This window comes from Poeciliopsis prolifica, unplaced genomic scaffold, assembly GCF_027474105.1.
Source record: "Poeciliopsis prolifica strain line A6 unplaced genomic scaffold, Auburn_PproV2 SCAFFOLD008, whole genome shotgun sequence".
In the NCBI taxonomy this organism is placed as follows: Eukaryota; Metazoa; Chordata; class Actinopteri; order Cyprinodontiformes; family Poeciliidae; genus Poeciliopsis; species Poeciliopsis prolifica.
Genome location: NW_026562383.1, coordinates 11,408,345 through 11,428,039, shown reverse-complemented (window position 1 = coordinate 11,428,039; position 19,695 = coordinate 11,408,345). Strand labels below are relative to the sequence as shown.

The 19,695-nt window shown below is 38.6% G+C and overlaps 4 protein-coding genes across 4 annotated transcripts; all 4 read left to right on the top strand.

Annotated features, from left to right (window-relative positions):
• The first annotated feature begins 775 nt into the window (after nucleotides 1–775).
• Nucleotides 776–2,509, top strand: LOC129362181 (uncharacterized). Its single transcript, XM_055033579.1, has 4 exons — nucleotides 776–1,164; nucleotides 1,273–1,410; nucleotides 1,492–1,610; nucleotides 1,800–2,509. Exons 1-4 carry the CDS (start codon nucleotides 903–905, stop codon nucleotides 2,475–2,477), a joined length of 1,197 nt encoding a protein of 398 aa, XP_054889554.1. The 5' UTR covers nucleotides 776–902; the 3' UTR covers nucleotides 2,478–2,509.
• Nucleotides 2,510–4,359: 1,850 nt separating this feature from the next.
• LOC129362182 (uncharacterized) lies at nucleotides 4,360–5,883 on the top strand. The gene is made up of 4 exons (XM_055033581.1): nucleotides 4,360–4,613; nucleotides 4,685–4,804; nucleotides 4,877–4,995; nucleotides 5,099–5,883. The coding sequence occupies exons 1-4, from the start codon at nucleotides 4,373–4,375 to the stop codon at nucleotides 5,825–5,827; spliced, it is 1,209 nt and encodes a 402-aa protein (XP_054889556.1). The 5' UTR covers nucleotides 4,360–4,372; the 3' UTR covers nucleotides 5,828–5,883.
• Nucleotides 5,884–7,674: 1,791 nt separating this feature from the next.
• Nucleotides 7,675–14,883, top strand: zgc:153615 (uncharacterized protein LOC777747 homolog). The gene is made up of 7 exons (XM_055032475.1): nucleotides 7,675–7,840; nucleotides 9,588–9,697; nucleotides 12,541–12,658; nucleotides 12,785–12,991; nucleotides 13,339–13,462; nucleotides 13,687–13,780; nucleotides 13,875–14,883. The coding sequence occupies exons 1-7, from the start codon at nucleotides 7,811–7,813 to the stop codon at nucleotides 13,924–13,926; spliced, it is 735 nt and encodes a 244-aa protein (XP_054888450.1). The 5' UTR covers nucleotides 7,675–7,810; the 3' UTR covers nucleotides 13,927–14,883.
• Nucleotides 14,884–17,171: 2,288 nt separating this feature from the next.
• Nucleotides 17,172–18,774, top strand: zmp:0000001127 (uncharacterized). Its single transcript, XM_055033672.1, has 7 exons — nucleotides 17,172–17,246; nucleotides 17,351–17,511; nucleotides 17,589–17,675; nucleotides 17,800–17,841; nucleotides 17,955–18,077; nucleotides 18,209–18,253; nucleotides 18,374–18,774. Exons 1-7 carry the CDS (start codon nucleotides 17,228–17,230, stop codon nucleotides 18,509–18,511), a joined length of 615 nt encoding a protein of 204 aa, XP_054889647.1. The 5' UTR covers nucleotides 17,172–17,227; the 3' UTR covers nucleotides 18,512–18,774.
• The last annotated feature ends 921 nt before the right edge of the window (nucleotides 18,775–19,695 follow it).

The following is a 19,695-nucleotide window of genomic DNA, read 5'->3' as shown; positions in this document are numbered from 1 at the left end:
CAAGATGCAATGGTGCATCAAGAGCATTTCATCATGTTCACATTAAATTCTCACAATTTAATATTACACTTTTGGTGTGATAAAATGTATAGATAAAATAAATAGTAAATTTAGAAAAAAAAGAAAAGTCTTGAAACTTACATGCTGTTTTTTTAAGCAGCATGTAATACATTTTCACTTATATAATGTATATAAATGTTCGAATATATCACAAACTTATTTTTAAAAATTATTATTACACAGTTTTGTGTCATACAAGGAATATATTTAATAAAGTTAGCGCATAGGAAAAACATTGCAGGTTGACCAAGCAGAAATGTGGCCCTGTTTGATCTTATGAGTCATTTCGATATTGATTATGCAAGACCAAGAAAATTCAGAAATATTCCAATGTGAGTAAAAAAAATAAATTCAAATTAAATTAATGATTTTCAGATGTAACAATTTTGTAATGCACTCAATAAATCACACGCATTTCCGTTTTTTTTTCTTTTTTTTTCTACATTTAAATGCTTTTGACTCGCAAGACAACACAAGGGTTAAATGATTATAGATGAAATAAAGCTGGCTACTTTTTCTTCATGAATGAAATCTGGTTGTCTCCATTATTATTAGGCTACTCTTGTTTCATTTATTGCACATATTTAGCACTTCTTAGCTCCAGTGTTAGTTTGAAATGCAGTGCAGGCGCGCCAGCATCAATGCGTACTTAAACGCAGCAGTGATGAAACTGTTCAGCCCAAACGGTGATCAGGTGTAGCCAGTCCCAGCTGATTACACGCCGCTTTCTCTCGCACCATTTCATTGGCTGGCGAAGCAAATACAGTCTTTGCCTCCGAACGACAAGTTATAAAAAAAAAAACAACAATCAACACTTCACAGAAGTCGCGCAGGGTTGAACGATGGGTCGAGAAAAGGTGAAAAATGCCTCTGTTTGTTTGGCTGCAGTCGTTATTCTGATGTGTTACTGGGTGGGAACTGCAGACTGCCTTCGACTGAGGAAATCTCAGAGACGAGTCGTGCAGAGAGAAACTGCCTTTCCTCCCTCAAGTCGAGTTCAAGAAGGAGAGGTCGTGTTTGGGAGGGTTTTTGAGGTCCCACATGGACGCAAACAGCAAAACGCCTCAGTGGATGATGAAACTGATTATCAAGCAGATTTTACTGGTATGTATTCCACAAAAACTTAATAAAAAGAAGGTGTCTCCAGCCTGGACTATAGACTATTTGTCTGAATCTTGAGTGACTTTTTTTTATTTATTTTTTGCTTCATAGGCTGGTCTCAGCAGGCTGACATGGACGAGACCTCCAAGGTGAAATGGAATCCCTTGGCAACCTCTCTGCATTGTTTTGGTGACCACATGAAGTTCAGGTCACTCGGACCAGGAGCTTCACAGCTTGCAGTGGAGCGAGGTAAAACAAACATGTTCAAAGTAATTTATTTATTTTATTTTTTTTACTTGGCGTGGATATTAATATCCCCCCCCTCCATAGCACATGAGCCCCCGATGCCTCTTTCCATGGTGCCTCCAAAATGTGGCTACAGAACGCATGGGAACTCGATGGCGTTTGTTCTGATGGCTCCGTATCATGGCTGCAACATGATTCAACAGGTATCCCATAATTTGCTTTGAAATGGTTTATGTTGAAGTAAAACTGTCTTGCTTAACTGTGCAAGATGTTGGGATAACTTTCTGAACTTGGAGATTTCTTATGCAGTTACTGCTTTGCATAAAACTTGATGAAATGAGCAAAAGTCATATTCTGTTCAAATGTAATATTTATTTATTTTTAATCACAAGGGAGGAAATTACATGCTACCACTACTCTGGCAAGGCCATCCTCTGTCTCTGTTATGTCCCAAACGTGCAAGAACGAAGGTTCCCCAGATGGCGCAGGTTCCCCAGATGGCGCAGGTTCCCCAGATGGCGCAGGTTCCCCAGATGGCGCAGGTTCCCCAGATGGCGCAGGTTCCCCAGATGGCGCAGGTTCCCCAGATGGCGCAGGTTCCCCAGATGGCGCAGGTTCCCCAGATGGCGCAGGTTCCCCAGATGCAGAGCTGGCCTTACTTTGACTTTTATTCTCATCTCATCCCTGCGCTGCCTGAACCTGCAAAACCTCTGCCACAACTTCCCTTCCACCTGTACTGGCACCCTTTCCCACCTCAGACAACTGCCCCACCACCTACCACATCAGTACCTAAAATCTTATATCCTCACATTCCCTTTCCACCGTATTTCCCCGTCCCATACTGGCTTCAGTTTCCAGAATCTTCTCCCTTCTTGCCTTATCCAACTGAAAAACCTCCAAAGTCTCCAACTTCAGGACAGAAGACAACACCAGTTTCATCTAAAACTACAGAGTCTCCTGCACCTACCCAGGGTCCTTCTGATGCCCCTGCACAGTTGTATCCCATCGAGTACCTACCTGTTGTTCCAAATGAAAATTTTCCACACATGTTTTATTCTCATAAAGGCTAGTGTGAAGCTTTAAAATAAATTTTTGAAAACGACTTGTGATTTGTGTTTAAGTAAATTCATATTGACATAAGGGGGTATTTCAGTGGTTCCCCAGAAGCCAAACAAGCTGGGGATGTTGTAATTTAAAATTTTGCACACTAAAAATTAAACTTATTCTAGGTGGATTAAATGAAGTATCTTCAAAATTGATAAAGGTGTTTCTTGATCTTCAGTTATTCATAAGTAGACCTTAAGAGGATGAAGTCCTACTTCTGACAAGAATAAGGCTTTTTTTTCTTTCTCTCTAATTAAAAAAAAAAGTTGTATGCACATTCTACTCAGCCCCGCATTCCAATAAAGCATGTCTGGGTTTCATTGCGTCTTTACTTGTAATGCTCTTTCTATATCCAATAGAAATCTCAAAGGCCACATTCTCACACACAGATGACAAGCTATACTGCTGCCATGGGGCAGGCTGACTGAAGTGAGGCTACTTTTTTTTCCCCTTTTGTTTTCCCATCAGCTCTTCTGACCAACATCAACAGGCAAGATGGATGAAGTGTCTGGGAATCAAACTGGCAAGCCAACGACTGCAAGGCAAATTCCTACCGAAACTCCTAAATATAAAATTAAAGTTCTATCTCAGTGTGGTTTGGGCTACATTCACAATTGTCTCTTATGTTCAACTCCAATTCTTCTACTGAATTTTTTTGTTTCGTTCATACTAATTAAATGTGACTTGTGAAAGGTTTACGATCTCAAAGCAACCCACACGTGCAGAAGAAAGTAGATGTTACACAGCAGCACACTGTTTAAGGAAGTAATGTCACTGTTTATGGATCAATTTAATTTATTTAGCAATGGGAGCAGACAGGACTGTTAAAATCACAGCCAAAGGGAAGGTAACAACAAATAGCACTGTATTCATGACTGAACAATATTTAATGTATCAGAACTTTTTCTACCATTACCATGTTGCCAAACTTGTTTGAATAGAAAAAAAAGTGTATTGAAATCATTAATCATACATATTTACAGTTTGAGAGCAATGAGTTACTTTTATTTATAATTTAAAAAATGTTTAATTTCACAAAACTTTTATTTGCGTAATTTTAAGCAACTCTTAGGTACAATGTATGGTACAGAGGTTATAGATATAAACCCACAGTTTGACACAGAGTCTGCTTTTTCTATCTGAACTTTGCTGAGTTGTATGGAGTGCAGGTGAATTTAGAGTATATATATTTGGTGTATGAGATCTACTCAAACACCAATATGTCCATTTAGTATCTGAGGCTTGGTTGGTTTCATAGGCTTCACATTGAGAACAACTAAAATTTAGACCTTTGTTTCTTGTGCCTTTGTTGGTTAATTTATGAATATGTTACTTCATTTCTTCACATTTATTTACCCGTGGGTTTATTTCTTTCATTAAATGGGAAACAAACATGATCAAAGTGTTCCCGACTGAAAGTGTTCAGTTGGGATTTACATTAAATATTTGGTTTTTTTGGCCATGTTTTGGATTTTTTGCATCTACTTGAGTAAAACCACATTAAAGTTATGCTACACTTGAGAGTAGCTTTCAGATACCCCATCAGTTTTTACAGCTAAAGCTGTAAAACAAAATTATGCTGATTTGTGTGAGGTCACAAATCAGCATTAAGATCTTCTTCTTCTTCTTGATTTTAATGACAGGTGACATTAAGATCTCTCTTTTGAGCAGATAAATAAAGGGTATAATCTGGAGAAGATGCTAAAGAATCACCAGTTGGAGCTTAATTGGCAACAGGAGGTGAGCTGCGGCTGATTGGTTGATTCCTTAATAGAATCACCTGGCACTTAGATCGCATGCACTATTTTAAAGGTGTGACTGAGACATTGTCCATCATACTGAACTGTTGTGTTTCCTTGTTATGATGGAAGGCGGTGTGTGGTGTAGAAAATGGAAAACGATAGCTGCTGTACTGCTCTTGTGTTTTTTAGCGCTTGGTCTAACATTTTTCAGCTGGCAAGGATTAAGTAAAGCATTTAAAGTGTGGAGGAGTTCTGAAGTGGGAAATGCTACGTTTAATGGGAGAGAGTTTGAGTCGGCTCCTTCTGTGGCTGTTGGCCCAAAAATGGGATTAAATGCCTCAAGCCAAGCTGACATCAGTGGTAAGCCACTTTACATGTCTCTAAACTGTAATTTACTGACAAATATTTAACATTTTGTGTGTGTGTGACAGAAACTGGTATGACTATGGGAGATGGATGGGGCACCTCTAACTCTTCGCTTCACTGTGGCCCTACCAAAATGAAATTTAAAGTGATGGGCCTGGGTGCTGCTGAGCTACAACTGGACATTGGTAGGAGTCTCTGTAATAATTATTTAAATTGTCTAAATTTATTCAATTGACTTATTGGGCTTTTCCTTGCAGGCAACTCAGAATATGTACCGTTTAGCCAGGTGCCTGAAGCTTGTGGTATCTTGGTGAACCAGACTAAGCTTGAACTTGTGCTACTTGTTCGTTATGATAGCTGTACAGTCTTACAAGAGGTAAGCCATTTTGCTCCCACTTCCTTAGAATCCAAACTTCCGTTTCTACAGTTGCGTGTAAAGACACAAGGCATTGTGTAATTTGAGCTGTTACCTGTTTCAGAATGGGACGTACATCCTCACAGTGAGATGGAGGGAGAGTGGCTTTAATATAACCTGCCCCGCTGAGGCGAACACGACAGAGCCTGCTTTTCCTTTAAAGGATAATTTGCCTCTCAACACTCTCAGCCTTCATCGTATAAGACGCAATTTAAGATGGCATCCCATGTATTATCCTTGTAGTCCATATAGTCGTTATCCACTCTGCCTGTATACCCCACCACCTGCAACTACGACTGCTACTGCCACAGCTAGCTCAATTTATAAAAATCCCTACTTCTGGAAAAAACTCTTTGGACTTTACCCAATGTATTCTCGCTACTTTAAAGAGCAGAATCATCCCCTGCACTCTTATTACCATGCTTACAAACGTCCAAGATGGCTAATGTATCCCCAAGCAACTCTGACTCCTCAGGTAGCTGGCCACCCCTTCTACCAATTCTTTATGGATTACCCTACTCCCACAATGCCAACAACTACAGCCAACATGCTCAGTAGTTACTGCCCATACGTTAGAAGGACTGGTCCTTTTGACAGGCTGTTTTTTGCGCCAAGAATCTCATTTGGAAACTATGAAATGCCGGAGGACCAGCAAAATGTGCCTCCTCAGATCAACTCTGGATACCAAAGTCCAGCAAATCCTGACTCTTTCTGGGAGTCATTCCCTTTGCTTTATCACACTGCAAGCCAAGATGATCCATACCTTGACTGGGAGGACCTAACTTCTAGATAAATGCCAATGCTCTCCTGGAACAGAAGTTGGCTTGTTCTCCTTTTTAGGTGCCTGGGTCTCCTGACGGTTTAATAAACATGTTTAACTTTGAACAATGTCTTGTCTGAATAGTTTTTTTTTTTGAAGTGGCGCTTTAAGGGGTTTACAGCTGGGAACTAGAACTCCAATTTAATATTGTACTGGAAGATGCTGTTTATGGGGGGTATACTCAATCAACTGTACTGTTTTGAAAATCAGATTTTAAACATGCTAGCCAGTAGCATATTGACATCAGGAAGGGGATTGGTTACAAAATCAACATAACTGGACTAACACCAGATGTCAATTTCTAGATAAGTGGACATTTTACATTGATTCTAAAACTCAATGCCTCTACATTTGTTCCAAATTTTGGAGCCTTGACTTAAAAATGTAAAATTTAAGATTTGGTTGAGCATAATTGTCTTGGACATCCATCTCATTGGTCCTTTACAATGTTCAATTTTGAGTAATTTGTAGTCAACTGTAATCCATATTGGATATGTAAAATGTGTATCTATATAAAGCTACTTTTGAATTACTAGCTTTAATTCTAATTTAGTGATCAGCAGGTATTTTACTTGCATTTATATAGCAAAACGTGCGTGTTCACCCCATTCTGTCTATTTTTATACATTTCCACAAGGCGCTCTCTCCCTTGGGCGCCCTGTGCTGCATGTGAACAAGGAACATTTACACTTCACTGAAACTGGGCTCCATGTGACGGCAAAGAATGTGCAACACTCCACACTCTGGAAACGGAGTACGTCTTTTCTGTTTCTCCAGAGAAAAGGGAATCCTAAATGCCTTTTTAAACAAGATGGATTTAGGTTGTACATGATTAAAATATATGAAGGAGCTTTTGGAAGTCGACGGTATGTATTTTCTTTAAAAAACTAAAATATTGCTTGAATTTCACCTTCAACCCAAAATTTTCATGACTGTTCATGGCTTTTGGAAGAATATGATGTGGATTTTGCAGAAGTAGAAATGTTCAGAGGAGACACACCAGGCCACTGGTGGGAGGACGGTGACGGCAGCAGGGATGCTCAGCACAACGGCGGACGCTGCATGGTTGAGAGTCCCAGCTGGGCCGATGAAGTCCGGGATATCTTGGTACCACAAGCTGAAGGCTGTTACTGTGGGGGACGGTCCAGGCTGTCCAGCATCTCTGTGAGTGACCATGTTGTGCGAGTTACTGCTTCTCAAATATGTGCGCACAATATAAATGTAAAAGTTAATATGATGTTTGTGAGAGAAGTTCCCTGTGTAAGCTGGGTATTTTTAGTTCTGCGCAGATGACGGATGAACAATGATTCAAGATGCTTTGATCGACCCACTGCTTTGCTGTGACACAGCACTCTGAGAGCAGAGCGTTTTAGTACGTTTGGGCAGATGCATCATCCACTTCCTTTTCTCTCTCTCTCTCATGGCAGATTGTGCTTTAATCCGTTCACATAAAAACAAACAAAAACCATAGAGAAAACAAGGAGACAAGTTGGACAGAACAGGAGGCCGTGTTAGTGTTGTCATCTGTCCCAGAACCTTTATCAAATGAATCAGGGGCTCTCTCATTGTTTTGCCTTCCAGTAATGGAGTCTCATTCAAACCTGGAACTCAATTCCTTCAACAAATGCACATATTTTATATCTTTATTTTCAGCAAAGGAAAGATGGAGGCGAAATGCAAGTGAGGAAGATGGAGGCACAGATAACAGATCAGGAAAACTGTGGCAGCTCTAACTCTACCCTCCCTCTCTCACTCTCTACCATTTCTGTCTCCTCTTCTGCTTCCGTCTCTTCTCACACTCTCAACCCCTCCTCCTCCTTTCACTCTCTGCTGCCTCTCCCCTCCCCGTGCTCTCCTCCCTCACTCTCCTCTTCTTGCATGGACCTGCAGTATACGAGAGCTCCACTGCAGTGTAGAGAAGGGCAGAACGGCTGTGTTGGTACGATGCGTTAGAAGATGGTGCATCAGGAGAAACGCGTTTACCAGGTGTGTGGGTTTGGGTTTGCATTGGTGTGGGGATTCTGAGAGTAAAGTGTTCGAGACATGATTTTCACAGGTATGGGGGAAAGGTATCTGCGTAATGGGTGTGCAGCTGGAGATGTCAGCCATAATGGATGAGTGGATGTCTGAAAAGGGAGTGGATGTTTTCATGTGATTCCGATTTGAGCATCTCTCAGTTGTTTCTCACTTATATTTATATCAATTTAAGCTTTATCTGGATTAACATGATCATAAATCATTTTGAGTCATTGTGGTGACGGCTGTCTTTTGGAAATCACATTCTTGAAGGCTAAAAATAGGTTGAGGTGGTTATTTGGCATCACTGTGTTGTCTGTGTTTTCCATTCCATTCAACAATATGTACTTACTACGTCTCAAGGTGAGAAATTGTTTGTGTGAGGAAGGGGGGACGTCTGGCCATCTGTTGTGGGGGAGCAAAATTGTAAAGACTCTCACCTGATTCATGCTCTGACATCACATCCTCATCTGAATGTGCGTCACAGAACTTGAGGTGCAGCTCTATTAAAATTTTGTGAGTCTGACTGAATTTGGATATGATTTTTTTGGTGAAATATTTACTGTCACTGGAGATCATTGTTTTGGTGCTAAAAGCAATCTTGAACTCTAATTTGATTCCAAGACTAGAACTGAAGACTTTCTCCAAAATGGAAGGATTCCTCGGCTTTCATGCCACGCAGGATTAGAATAAAAAAAAAAGTGTAGAAATCTAAATGGAATGACATGAAAGCTGAGCGGAGCTAAAGAGTTGAAGCTGTGAACAACGGTAAATGTCTCAAATAACAATGTAAAGTATGACTAACCTAATGCGTTGAAAACCTTTGTGAACCCTTACAAACTATTGCTTACCTGAGGGATCCTTGAATATAATTCATGCAAGACTTGATGAGAAATACATCAGCTGATGGTGTATGAGCTGAGAAAACCTTTTTAGCACATGTGAACAATTTGCAAAGTCGCTAGTCTTTTTTTATTTTTCAAACAGTGCGAAAGTGATGAGCAATTTAATGTTGTATAGAAAAATCAAGAAAAGAGTGCCATCCAGTGGACGTTTGACTCTCCAACAGGGAATTTTGATTTTTAATAATATATTTGTGGCTTTTGCTTCAATTAAAAAGCAAAGGCTTTTTAATTGAAAAAAGTTTGAATAAAAACTGTGTCCTTACCACAGGTTTTTGTTTAATAACGTTTCTTTAAAATAACAAAGAAAGGAAAGATTAAGAAAAATGTAAGCATTAACCCAATTCATATAAAGATGAATTAATGAATTAAAATAAATGTAAACATTGTACAAAAAAACAAACAAAACACACATTATGTATTCTTGCCTGTTCTGGTGCTTTTTTTTTGTCATTTTTTTGAAAGTCTTGATGCAACACAAAATAAAGGTTTTATCTTTGATATTCATTCATGACAGCAGCTCAGATCTGACTTCTTGTGGAGAGGCATCTGAAAAAACTCATATCCTCATCATTTAAATCACAGAATAAATGTCTACCAAGCATAATTTCTTGGAAGGATAAAAACACTATTTTTGGAACCTTTAACCACCTAATATTATTATTGCTAGTAAAGCCTTTGTAGCTGTGAACAATCAGCTCAGTCCCTGCTGATGTCTGGGGCAGATGAGTGGATGTGGCAGTGTTGCTGCCACACTTTTATTAATATCCTTTATCATTCATGCGTGCTTCTTTTTCCTTTTTTTTTTCTGGTAGGCTCAGAGGAATGAGAGAGAGTCAATCAGGCAGAAACTTGCCCTGGGCAGTTTCTATGATGACGAGCCTGTCATCTATACCAGCTGCAGCAAGAGCGCCCCATCCTCTCGGTAGGTTTCAATCTGTGTCTGTGAGTGTCTGTTTGGTTTGAGTTTGATCAATAAACCCTTTAATCTAACAGAATTACTGCTCTGAAACTGTTGGAAGCCAGTATATCAACTTGAGAAAGGGGTAGGATTAGGTGTAGCATTAATATTTTTTAAAGTTTATTATTATTTTTTTTAAAGTATACATTCTTACACTGATTTAGTACCTTAGTATATCACTTTTTAATGTTACTTACTCCTGGTCCTGGTCCACAAATTCAACATATATTACAAAAGGCTGAAATAAAACTCCTGATATTTTGGTTCAGTTTTGATTTGTCACCCCAACATTGTCAGTGACCAACATCTGGCCACCTTTTTTTTTTTTTTCCAGGACTTCCCTATTCAGAACTGACTTTTCAAAACAACAACAAAAACATACCAATATAAAAATGAGCTAATTCACAGTTTTACTTTCTGTGCAAAACAGAGACAAGCATAAAAAGAAACATTAAAACGCTGATCCAACACAACAAATAAGAAGTTAAAACGCGACAGAAAAAAGCTGATAAAGTCCTAGTTGAACTTTACTTGAAAGATGTTGCAAATAATCATATTCCACAGTCCTGATCAAAAGAAGCCAACAGTTTCTTCATACAATTTTCAGTTTTTTTTTGTTTTTTTTCAGAGCTGCAGGGCATGTGAACTAAATGCCGCCACTCCTTGTTCAGTTCTGGTCCTCAGTTAGCTGAATAAATAGTTTGATGACCTGAGGTGTCAATGCCAAAACAGCTAATCTCAAATGCATTCAGGTAATATAGTGCATAATAGAACACCAGTAAGGGTTTAAATTATATTTTTGTACAAACAGGGAGCCAGGGCAGTGATATGGTGCGATATAATCCATCTTCCTGTTTTTGCTCAGGACTCTGGCAGTAGCAAAATGTCAGCTTTTTCACAAATCTATCACATAAGACACTTTAAAAAGGATGGAAAGGTTAGCCTTTCAAGGATGATTTATTTATTTTTTTGTATTTTAAAACGATTTGATGTGTAACAGAACATGTCATTCTTGGAACTAAATTTTTCAATATCACTATGGGTCCTATTTGGGCAGATTAATATTTTAAAAGCAGAGCAAAAGTGAGCACTAATAAAAACACAGAATTCTTTATAGTAATAATTCAAATTCCTAGTATACATAAAGTATACTGCTACTTTTTGACAAACCCATGTTTTAGATTCTTTCATCCACAGGATACTATTTATCATAATGTGTTATCATAGCGCTCAGCTCCAATGTCCTCAGAGGATAAACATGTTGGTAAAGTGGCCAACTGAGCCTCTGTGCAGTTCCAGCTTCAAACGTTTGTGGAAATGTATTTTGAATTAGTGTGAGGAACAGCTGCGTAACTTAGGAGAAAAATGTGAAAATAAACAAATAACAGACGGAAGTGTAAAACAGAAAGTAAAATGCTTCCTGTAAGGTCAGGTTCACTTCAAGGAGACAGACAGGAATTGGATTAAATGCCTCCTCCCGCCAAGAAAAGCAGAACAAAGAGGTTGAAGTTTGGGAAGAACTGGTTGAAGTCACAGGGTGTACAGTTGCCCTCTGACATTTTGCAGAGGAAAATATTCTGATTGTGGCATCAAGTTCAGAAAACATTGCCCGTACCTTTACGCCAGGCCAACGTTTGGTTTGGTTGTCAATCATTCTTTATCTCACCTTTCCAGTTATGTTTTCATACTTCCATTTTGTAGGCCATTACCTTCCCTTCTCTTTCTTTTTTTTTTTTTGTCAGCTAATATTATATAACAAAAGCCTTAACAACACAGCCTCATTGGTTTTCTGTACATAGTAACATGATGGTTGTTACTGTCCCCCAAAACTGACATTTCACGTTTGTAATTGAGGTTTTGGATATGACAAAAGGCGTGCAGTGGAAGGAGTTAGTTGACATCACGGCCAATAACACACACACAAAAAAAAGAAAAAAAACTCATAACACCTGTGACAGTACTGTTTCGTCATTTCTGGTCAACAACAGCCTTGACCTCTTGTAACTTCTACACACTATTTTCCACCCTTTTTACCTAACACCAAACCACACCTACCCTCTCAGCCAGCTCGTTCTTTCTCGTTAACTTGAGGAAGCGCTCTGCGAAACGAGAAGTGATGCGTGATGCAATCCATTAAACTGGGATTGTGGTATGTGAGTCACGTGATCCCCAATATAGGTACATTATCATAGGGTTTAGCTCTCAGTGGAAATTCCAGCTCCACCTCTATCGGTTTGTGGGATGTATAACAAATTGTTCTGGTCCTGGTTGTTGAGTGGTTTCCTTTCAGTAGGGGGTGTCATGGTGACATATTGAATGAATAGCGCATTTATTGTTTGGAAAAGCTGTGGTTGGGAACACTGTGAGGTAACTAACTTAGCTTTTTTTTTTTTTTTGATAATTACTTTCAATTTCATACCCTCCTAACGCTTATTGTGATAGCTTGAGCAAATTTGTTTCAGATCCTGAGAATTCAGTTAAGGGCCTGGGTACTCTTAATTATTACTGATTAATCAATTAATCAGCTTTAACATTTATTAACTTTTTTTTTTCTTTTTCTGCAATCTACATTCTACAGCTTGGGCCAAATTTGTTGATTTTGTAGTCAAAGACAACCATGGTATAAATGCTACTACTTGTAGACCTATTCAGAAGCGGTTCCTTTCTCACTTTATCTAAACATATAATTTCAATTTAGTCTCTTAATTGTCTTGTGAAAAAAACAAAGAACTTACATGGAATTAAAAGTTTTCCCTTTTAAGTCTAAGCTTGGTGTCAACTAAAAACCTTCCTATTTTTCCTCTCAGGTTGCAGAGCGGGGTGAATTTGCAGGTTTGCTTCGTCAACGACAGCAGCAGTGACAAAGATAGTGATGCTGAGGACAGTAGGACCGAGACCAGCTTGGACACACCGCTGTCACCGTTGGTATGCACCAGCAGATAGTCCCTAGGCGTCTGTTTCTCGTGTCCAGCTCCTCTCGTGCATCACGATCACACAAAAATACACCCTGGCTGTTGCAACTTTCCACTAATTCCCTTACTTCCCGTGCAGAGCAAGCAGAGTTCGTCACTGTCAGACCGGGACACGGCTGAAGAAGACTCGGATCCGTTGGACGACTGCAGCGGATTCTGGCGGGTGCAGAGAAGACTGCAGGAGGAGGCACGGGTGGCGCTGGCACTGGCTCGACCCATGGCTCGCATGCAGGTGGAGGTGGAGAGGCAAATCCAGCTGCACAGACGTTCGCCTGTTGCCGACCTGGTTAGTCAGCGAGAAAGAGATAAGATTTATTGTTCCACCTTTGAAAGACAATAAAAGGTCCACAGCAAATGAAAAGGGAAACTAGATGAAACGGAATATGTGCTTTTACAGTAAACACAATAAAGATATTAGGGACTTGCTGGGCTTCAGTAAACTGTCAGTTGTCTGATTTGTGTGTGTGTGTGATGCAAGAGAAAACCCCTGGTAAGTAAAGGCCAGTAAAATTTGTCCCACTTTTTATAGATGGGGAATATTTGCAAGGCCCATTCAAAGTTGATGAATTCTTGAAAACAACTCGATTTTGTACTCTTCTGATGCACAACAATTTGTTTGTATGCGTCTTCCAGCTCCCGCATCTGCCCCACATCAGTGAGGGGTTGGTAAAATGGAACCTGAAGCATGGGGACATGAGGGATATGAGTCTGGGACAGCTGCAAGTCATAACAAATGACTTACACTCTCAGATTCAGAGTGAGTAAGCCAAACGACACAAGCATGCATGTTAGAAACCTGACAAATGGGAGTTCCATGACCTTCCAAATTTTGTGGTTACCTATGTCAATGAAATTTCAAGGCAGTCATATCATCATTTGCTCTGGTACTTTGGTGGGCAACATATTAGTAAACACATTTATTTTTCAGTTAGCATCATTTAGGGGCTTTCTGAAATCTAAAGTTTTGATAATCTTATGCAGATCTCAATGAGGAGCTGGTGCAGTTGCTGCTAATGAGGGATGAGCTGCATGTGGAACAAGATGCTATGCTGGTGGACATAGAGGACCTAACTAGGTATTCTTCCACTTGTAGCAGAGATCCAGTGTTTCAGATTAATAAATTTGCGTGTCTTTACGTATCTTTAACTTTTGTTCTTTTTTTGCTACAGGCATGCGCACAGCCATCAGCGGCACCAGACAGAGAAAGCGGTCTCTAAATAAACATCCTATCCATGTGTCCATTTGCACGCCATCCAGCCTCCCATGCCACAGACTCTTGCCGGTGTTTTGTGTTTTAACCAACTTGAGCCATGGTCATTATTTTTGGAAACCCCCCTCAAAAAAGCCTATGGCATGAAAACGCATGCAGTTTATCGCATCGCGTGACTCAGTCTAAAAAGCCCCAAACCAAAGTCAAAAGAGAATGAGGTCACTAATTTAAAATGGGCACAAATGAGTTGGTTCACGCTTCTCATTCCCTCTAAAGTTAAGTCATGTTGTATAATTCTTTGGACAGAGGAATCCTGTTGCCCCGTTTGTATTGTCATTCTTTAAACATTTGGTGAATTTTGCACAGAACTCTCATTTTTGGGAACAACTCTCAAGCCTTGTTTACTCCTTCCTTTCGTTTCAGAACTGAATTGATTTAAACCTCTCGATGTGCCACACCAAATACTTGATTTTGTTTATGTGCTCTGCGTGTTTGTAAAGTGTATCATTTATTCCACCATGAGCACCATGAGTATCGAAGCTGTTTCATTACTGAAATTCACTTTTAGCACCTGCTTGCAACAGATTTTAACATTTTGTTTCTATCGATAGTGTAAGAACATCAAGATAGTTCAATAAAATAAAAATGGATTCGTATAAAAGTACAAACCTCCAGATAGAAAATATGCAAAATCATGTTTTATGCTTTATTTGCTTACGCCAACCATGAAACATGTCAGTTACATATTAATGCATAAGAGTCAGAGAATAATCTATTTTATGTGTACATGTCAAAAGAGACTTTATTTAAAGAATGATTAAATTGATTAGGTGTTTGGTGTTTCCACACTCAGCTTTCTAAGAATGTCTATTCACACAAAATGAACTTTATATTGTTTGCTTCATTAAGAAATGTACTGTACAATGATTGTATTAACAAATCCAGTAAATAAATGTTTCAATTGTGAATGGAAGTGAGCTGCATTGAGTTGGATTTCAGAAGAATTTGTGCTTTGAAAGTCTAAAGTCTCACGCGCCTCAGAAAGCACTAATAGAATGTGCGATTTCCTTGAAACTGAAAGTGACGTCAACGCTCATCAACATATTTATTTTGTACTTTAAAAAGCAGCCACTGCTGGGTTTTTATCCTCATTCACACTTCTGACTGTCTGACAATTTTTGAAAAAGGGTTACAGGAAACATACGGGAAACCACTCTGATTAAAAATAACTAGGTAACCTAGAAAAAATGACGTCAGATATTAACAAATGGCAACAAGAGAAAGTTGGGCTGAAAATCAGACAAGTTACAATGGTGATAATAGCTATAAGAAGGCACTTTTGATTGGATATTTTATATACTCAACCATGCTGGTTGGGAAGACACTAAACAACCATATACAAAAAGAATGAGAAAAATATCTCATAAGAAGCCATAGGAAAACCAAATTTAACTTCATTCGTTCATAGCATATCTTATTTAAAAAAATTTTTAAATGTAGTTATTTAAAGGAGCAGTATTATGTATGATCCAGGCACAAAGTGGCATTTTATAGAACGAGTACTGTATAGCACATAACTTATAAGAAATTTGACTTTGCAATATGACGCCCCAAGCAAGGAGGAACCAAGAACATAACCTCTGACACACAATATTCATCTAGTTCACCAGTGCAAAATACAGATTTCTGGTCGAGATGAAATCTGACCTGTAACGTCCCGTCAGCATGTGACTTTATCTGGCAAAACAAAAGTGTGAACTACTATTGAGAAGAATAGAGAGCAATAATTTAGACGTAGCATGAGACTAATATTTTGAAGCAAGAAAGGATGTGGTTATTATCACGTTGTGACAGCTTTTTGAGAGAATGTGTGACATAGTGACAGACATTTGGTCTTATTCGATAAATTAAACTATGAATTCCAGTGCGGCTTGTTTGCCAGATTAAAAGTACAATTTGAAACCTGTAGCAGGTAGGCCACATTTCTGTATTTATGAAGGCCACATTTCTGTATTATAACTGTATGTTTGTTGGTCTAATGTAATATTCTAATGCTAAGTATAAGCCCACAGTCATCAGTCTCTGTCTAATTTATCAGTATAATGTGTTTTACTGGAATGAGTCTCCTGACATAAATTAACTTTTAATAATATTCCAATTTATTGAATATGACTGTAATACAATAGTATAATTGCTCTACACGTGAGAATGCTACAGCGAACAACAACTAACCTCAAAGATGCTAGAGTAATGAATAGAATTAAAGGGTTATTTCCACATTTTGTAATTTCTGCACTTGATCACTTCTGGTTCCAGAACAATTTGAAACTTTTTATTCTATAAGCCACACCATAAAATGGGGACATTTTCAGTTTTCCTTTCGTTCCATCCATCCGTCCATTTTCCAACACTCTTGACCCTAATTGGATTGTGAGGAATGCTGGGGCCTAATTCCAGCTAACGGTCTGGGCGAGAGGTGGGGTACACCCTGGGCAGGTCGCCAGTCTGCCACAATTTTTTTTTCATTTTGAAAAAAAAAAACTTTCTATGACTGTGTCTGCTGGATTATGATCAACATAACCATAATAACTGCAACCAATCTGTACAAAAGTGTTTGAATTAGAACGTCTCATTCTTCAAAATTTATTTGCTGCTTTTTTTTATTTAATAAAAATTATGACGTGAGCATATAGCCCAAAATCAAATTTTGCTTTTTGACCAATTTTGTTCAGATCACCTTAATGAAGATAAAATAATTCAAAATTTACATAACATATTATTTCAATGCAGGTATGTGAAATAAAAAATGTTCAAAAGTCAATTTTAAAAACACAATTAAACATTATATGATTTGCTATTCATGTAACAATTACATGTATTTATTCTTGTAATAACATTTGCTTATCATCAAAGTGCACATCAACCTTTGGACCCTTTTCTCGTTTTGTAACTTATTTCTTTTTCTCTTACAAGAAATTAAATCCACCCAGTTTTGCTGTGAAAATTTTTGAATGGAGAATTATGAAGCAATATGACTGTGAAGGTGAAAATTGCATCAAACAATTTTCTCACTCTTCCTTCTGCATAAATGTCAATGGTTACATTGACATTACATTGGTTACTCACAGATTTTTTTTTTATTTCCAGTTTCACCCAGAGACTAAACACAGAAGGGGGAATGATGTGATGAAGCACTTTCAGTTTCAAGAAATAAACAAAAAAAAAAAGAGAAAGCCCCTACTTAGGGTATAAAACCCTTGAGGATGCCTGGATTGAGACAGATAGACTCAGAGAATTCAACTCAAGTTCAGGATGCCACTCATGAAGCTCTGTGAGTATCATGTGATTTCTCTGTGTATCTCAGCAAGAAAATAATTAGAAGATCAGAGTTGTGAATGTTACTCTGTGTGTTTTTTTATTTTCTTCTATTACCAGACTTCACTCCTGTGCTGTTGCTCCTGGCACTCAGCTGCCCTACATGGGTGGTTGGTCGGTCACTGCCATCGATGCCCAGCGGACAGATGACCGACTCCTGTGTCTTTTATGCACGGACGCTTCTGGAAAACATCACAAATCTTCTGGCGCCAGACGATCCAGTAGGTGACGTGGGGAAGGTTGAATTCTCCGTTGCTGCCGCTGTGTTCGGGTTGCTAAACCTCTCTGCTCCCAACAGACAAGAATGTTCAGTGGAATGAACTGCACGAGGCACAACATGGAGCTGAACTTGGAGACCAGGACGCCGACTGTGTGTTCGCCACAGGTACAGACAATACATTGACATTATTTTGACATTTAAATCATTTATTTATGAAGAGAAATTCACAGAAGAACTTGTTTTTATGAAAATGGTTTTAATGGGTCTTTGTAAATTGTTTGTCCGACAGGGTTCAGTGTGCTCTGGGGAAACCACTTCAGCATTTGATTGGGTAGGCGTCTAAATAGCTACCTAACAAAGTTTTATGTGTTTAAGTATATTTATTCTGTTCAAGGCGTCACTTTTCTTGAGTCTGAAGGTGATGTTTGTTGTTTTTCTCTATAGAAGTCGTGTATGAGCGAGATCGGAAAGGACCTGAGCCATTACTACAAGGTTCTCTCCGTTCAGCCGGATTCTGACGGTACTCTTGGGTCTTCTGTTCTCCTCCCCCTCAGAGAGCTCATGGAGGTTTGTCAAACATTATCACCAGTACTTTTTGAACTGATACTTGTTCCTTTATAAGCATTTGTGCTTCTTTTCATGCTGCAAATTGAACAAACAAAGAAAAAACTGAAGTGATTTTTTTTTGTAATCAACAGAATTGCTTTAAGTCAGATCTACAATCAGCCTTGATTTCAAAGGAGGTAAGCCTGAGCTTTTTGACTCAAAAACTAGTGAGAAATATATTTCTGATAAACCCAGGCACAACTTTACCAAACAAGCTACTTCCACAAAGCCTTAATGATGCCTCTGTATTTCTGCAGGCTCCTGTGGCCCATTCGAACACCAACGGCTTCAGTCAACGGCAGCGTCTCTGCAAGATCCTGAAAGGCTTCTACGTCCGCACCATCACGATCAACCGAGCCATCAGCTACATGAACCTGGGTGAACACACTAACTGAATCTTCACTGATCTCCAGAGCAAGAAACAAGAAGAAGGAACCACTTCTCAAACAGTGAAACTGCACCATGCTACTTTAACAAAAACAAAAAAAGAAAAGAAGATCCAGCTGTAGAAGAAACACTGGAGTCTATGTTTTATAATGGAACATTATTTATTATATTTTGTAAGTCTGTGATGATTCTATTTAACATCAGGATGATGTGTGACAGTGTACTTTTATAAAGTAGATTCTGGAATATGTGATGTTTACATAATGTAATAATTTTCTTTTTATTCGGGACTATTTATTTTAACTATTTATGGTGATGTTGTTTACTTGGTTCTAAAACTGATCAAATAAACTTTTTCCTGCATGATACCTGATGTTCTCTGTTGTTTTTAATCATTGATTCTCACTCATTTCGTAAGACAGAATGATTCAATTTGAATTCAAAAATAGCAATCACAGTTAAAACCTCGTGATGAATTCCAAATACTGGATTTTATAAAAACTGTGCAGTGTCATTCAAAAGAATGCATTTCCCTTTGGAGTGTTTATGTCACATTTAAAATCACAATCCTGCAGAATTGTCAGATAAAACATAACACACAATTTTCAGTTATTTAGTTTTAGCACCTGAAAATCTGAATATGTATTTGTATCTGTGTGCAATCACAGCTACAAAGACTCTCCACACTATGACAATTGATTTCTTCACAAAATCGCTCGTGCTCAGCAAAACCAGCTAGAAGGCACGCGTAAATATTAGTTTTCATTTCCTGCTAGAGATTTGATTTAGGTGTGAACTTTGACTTATTGATTGTTTAACTCTCCCCTGGAGCTCTGGCTGTTCATTTAGCGTAGTTGTCCTGCTAGAAGGTGAACCTCCACACCAGTCTATAGTCTTTCAGAGTTCTTTCAGGACTGTCCTGTGTTTTTTTTCACCTGTCTTCCATTAATGTTGACCATCTTCCCTTTTTGTGAAAATGAATTTGAAAACCAGGCTTTATTCTCATATTAAACTGCTGTTATAACAAATCATTTTGGTTTTTCTTGATTTGGATAGTGTTCAGACTTGACATCAGTCTGTGGCGTTGCCTCCATTCCTCTCTTATGTTGAGGAGCTGAGGTGTGAACATTCGAGGTATCATTTTCTCAGAACATGATTATGATTTCATAAGCACAGTCACAAGATTCCTGAA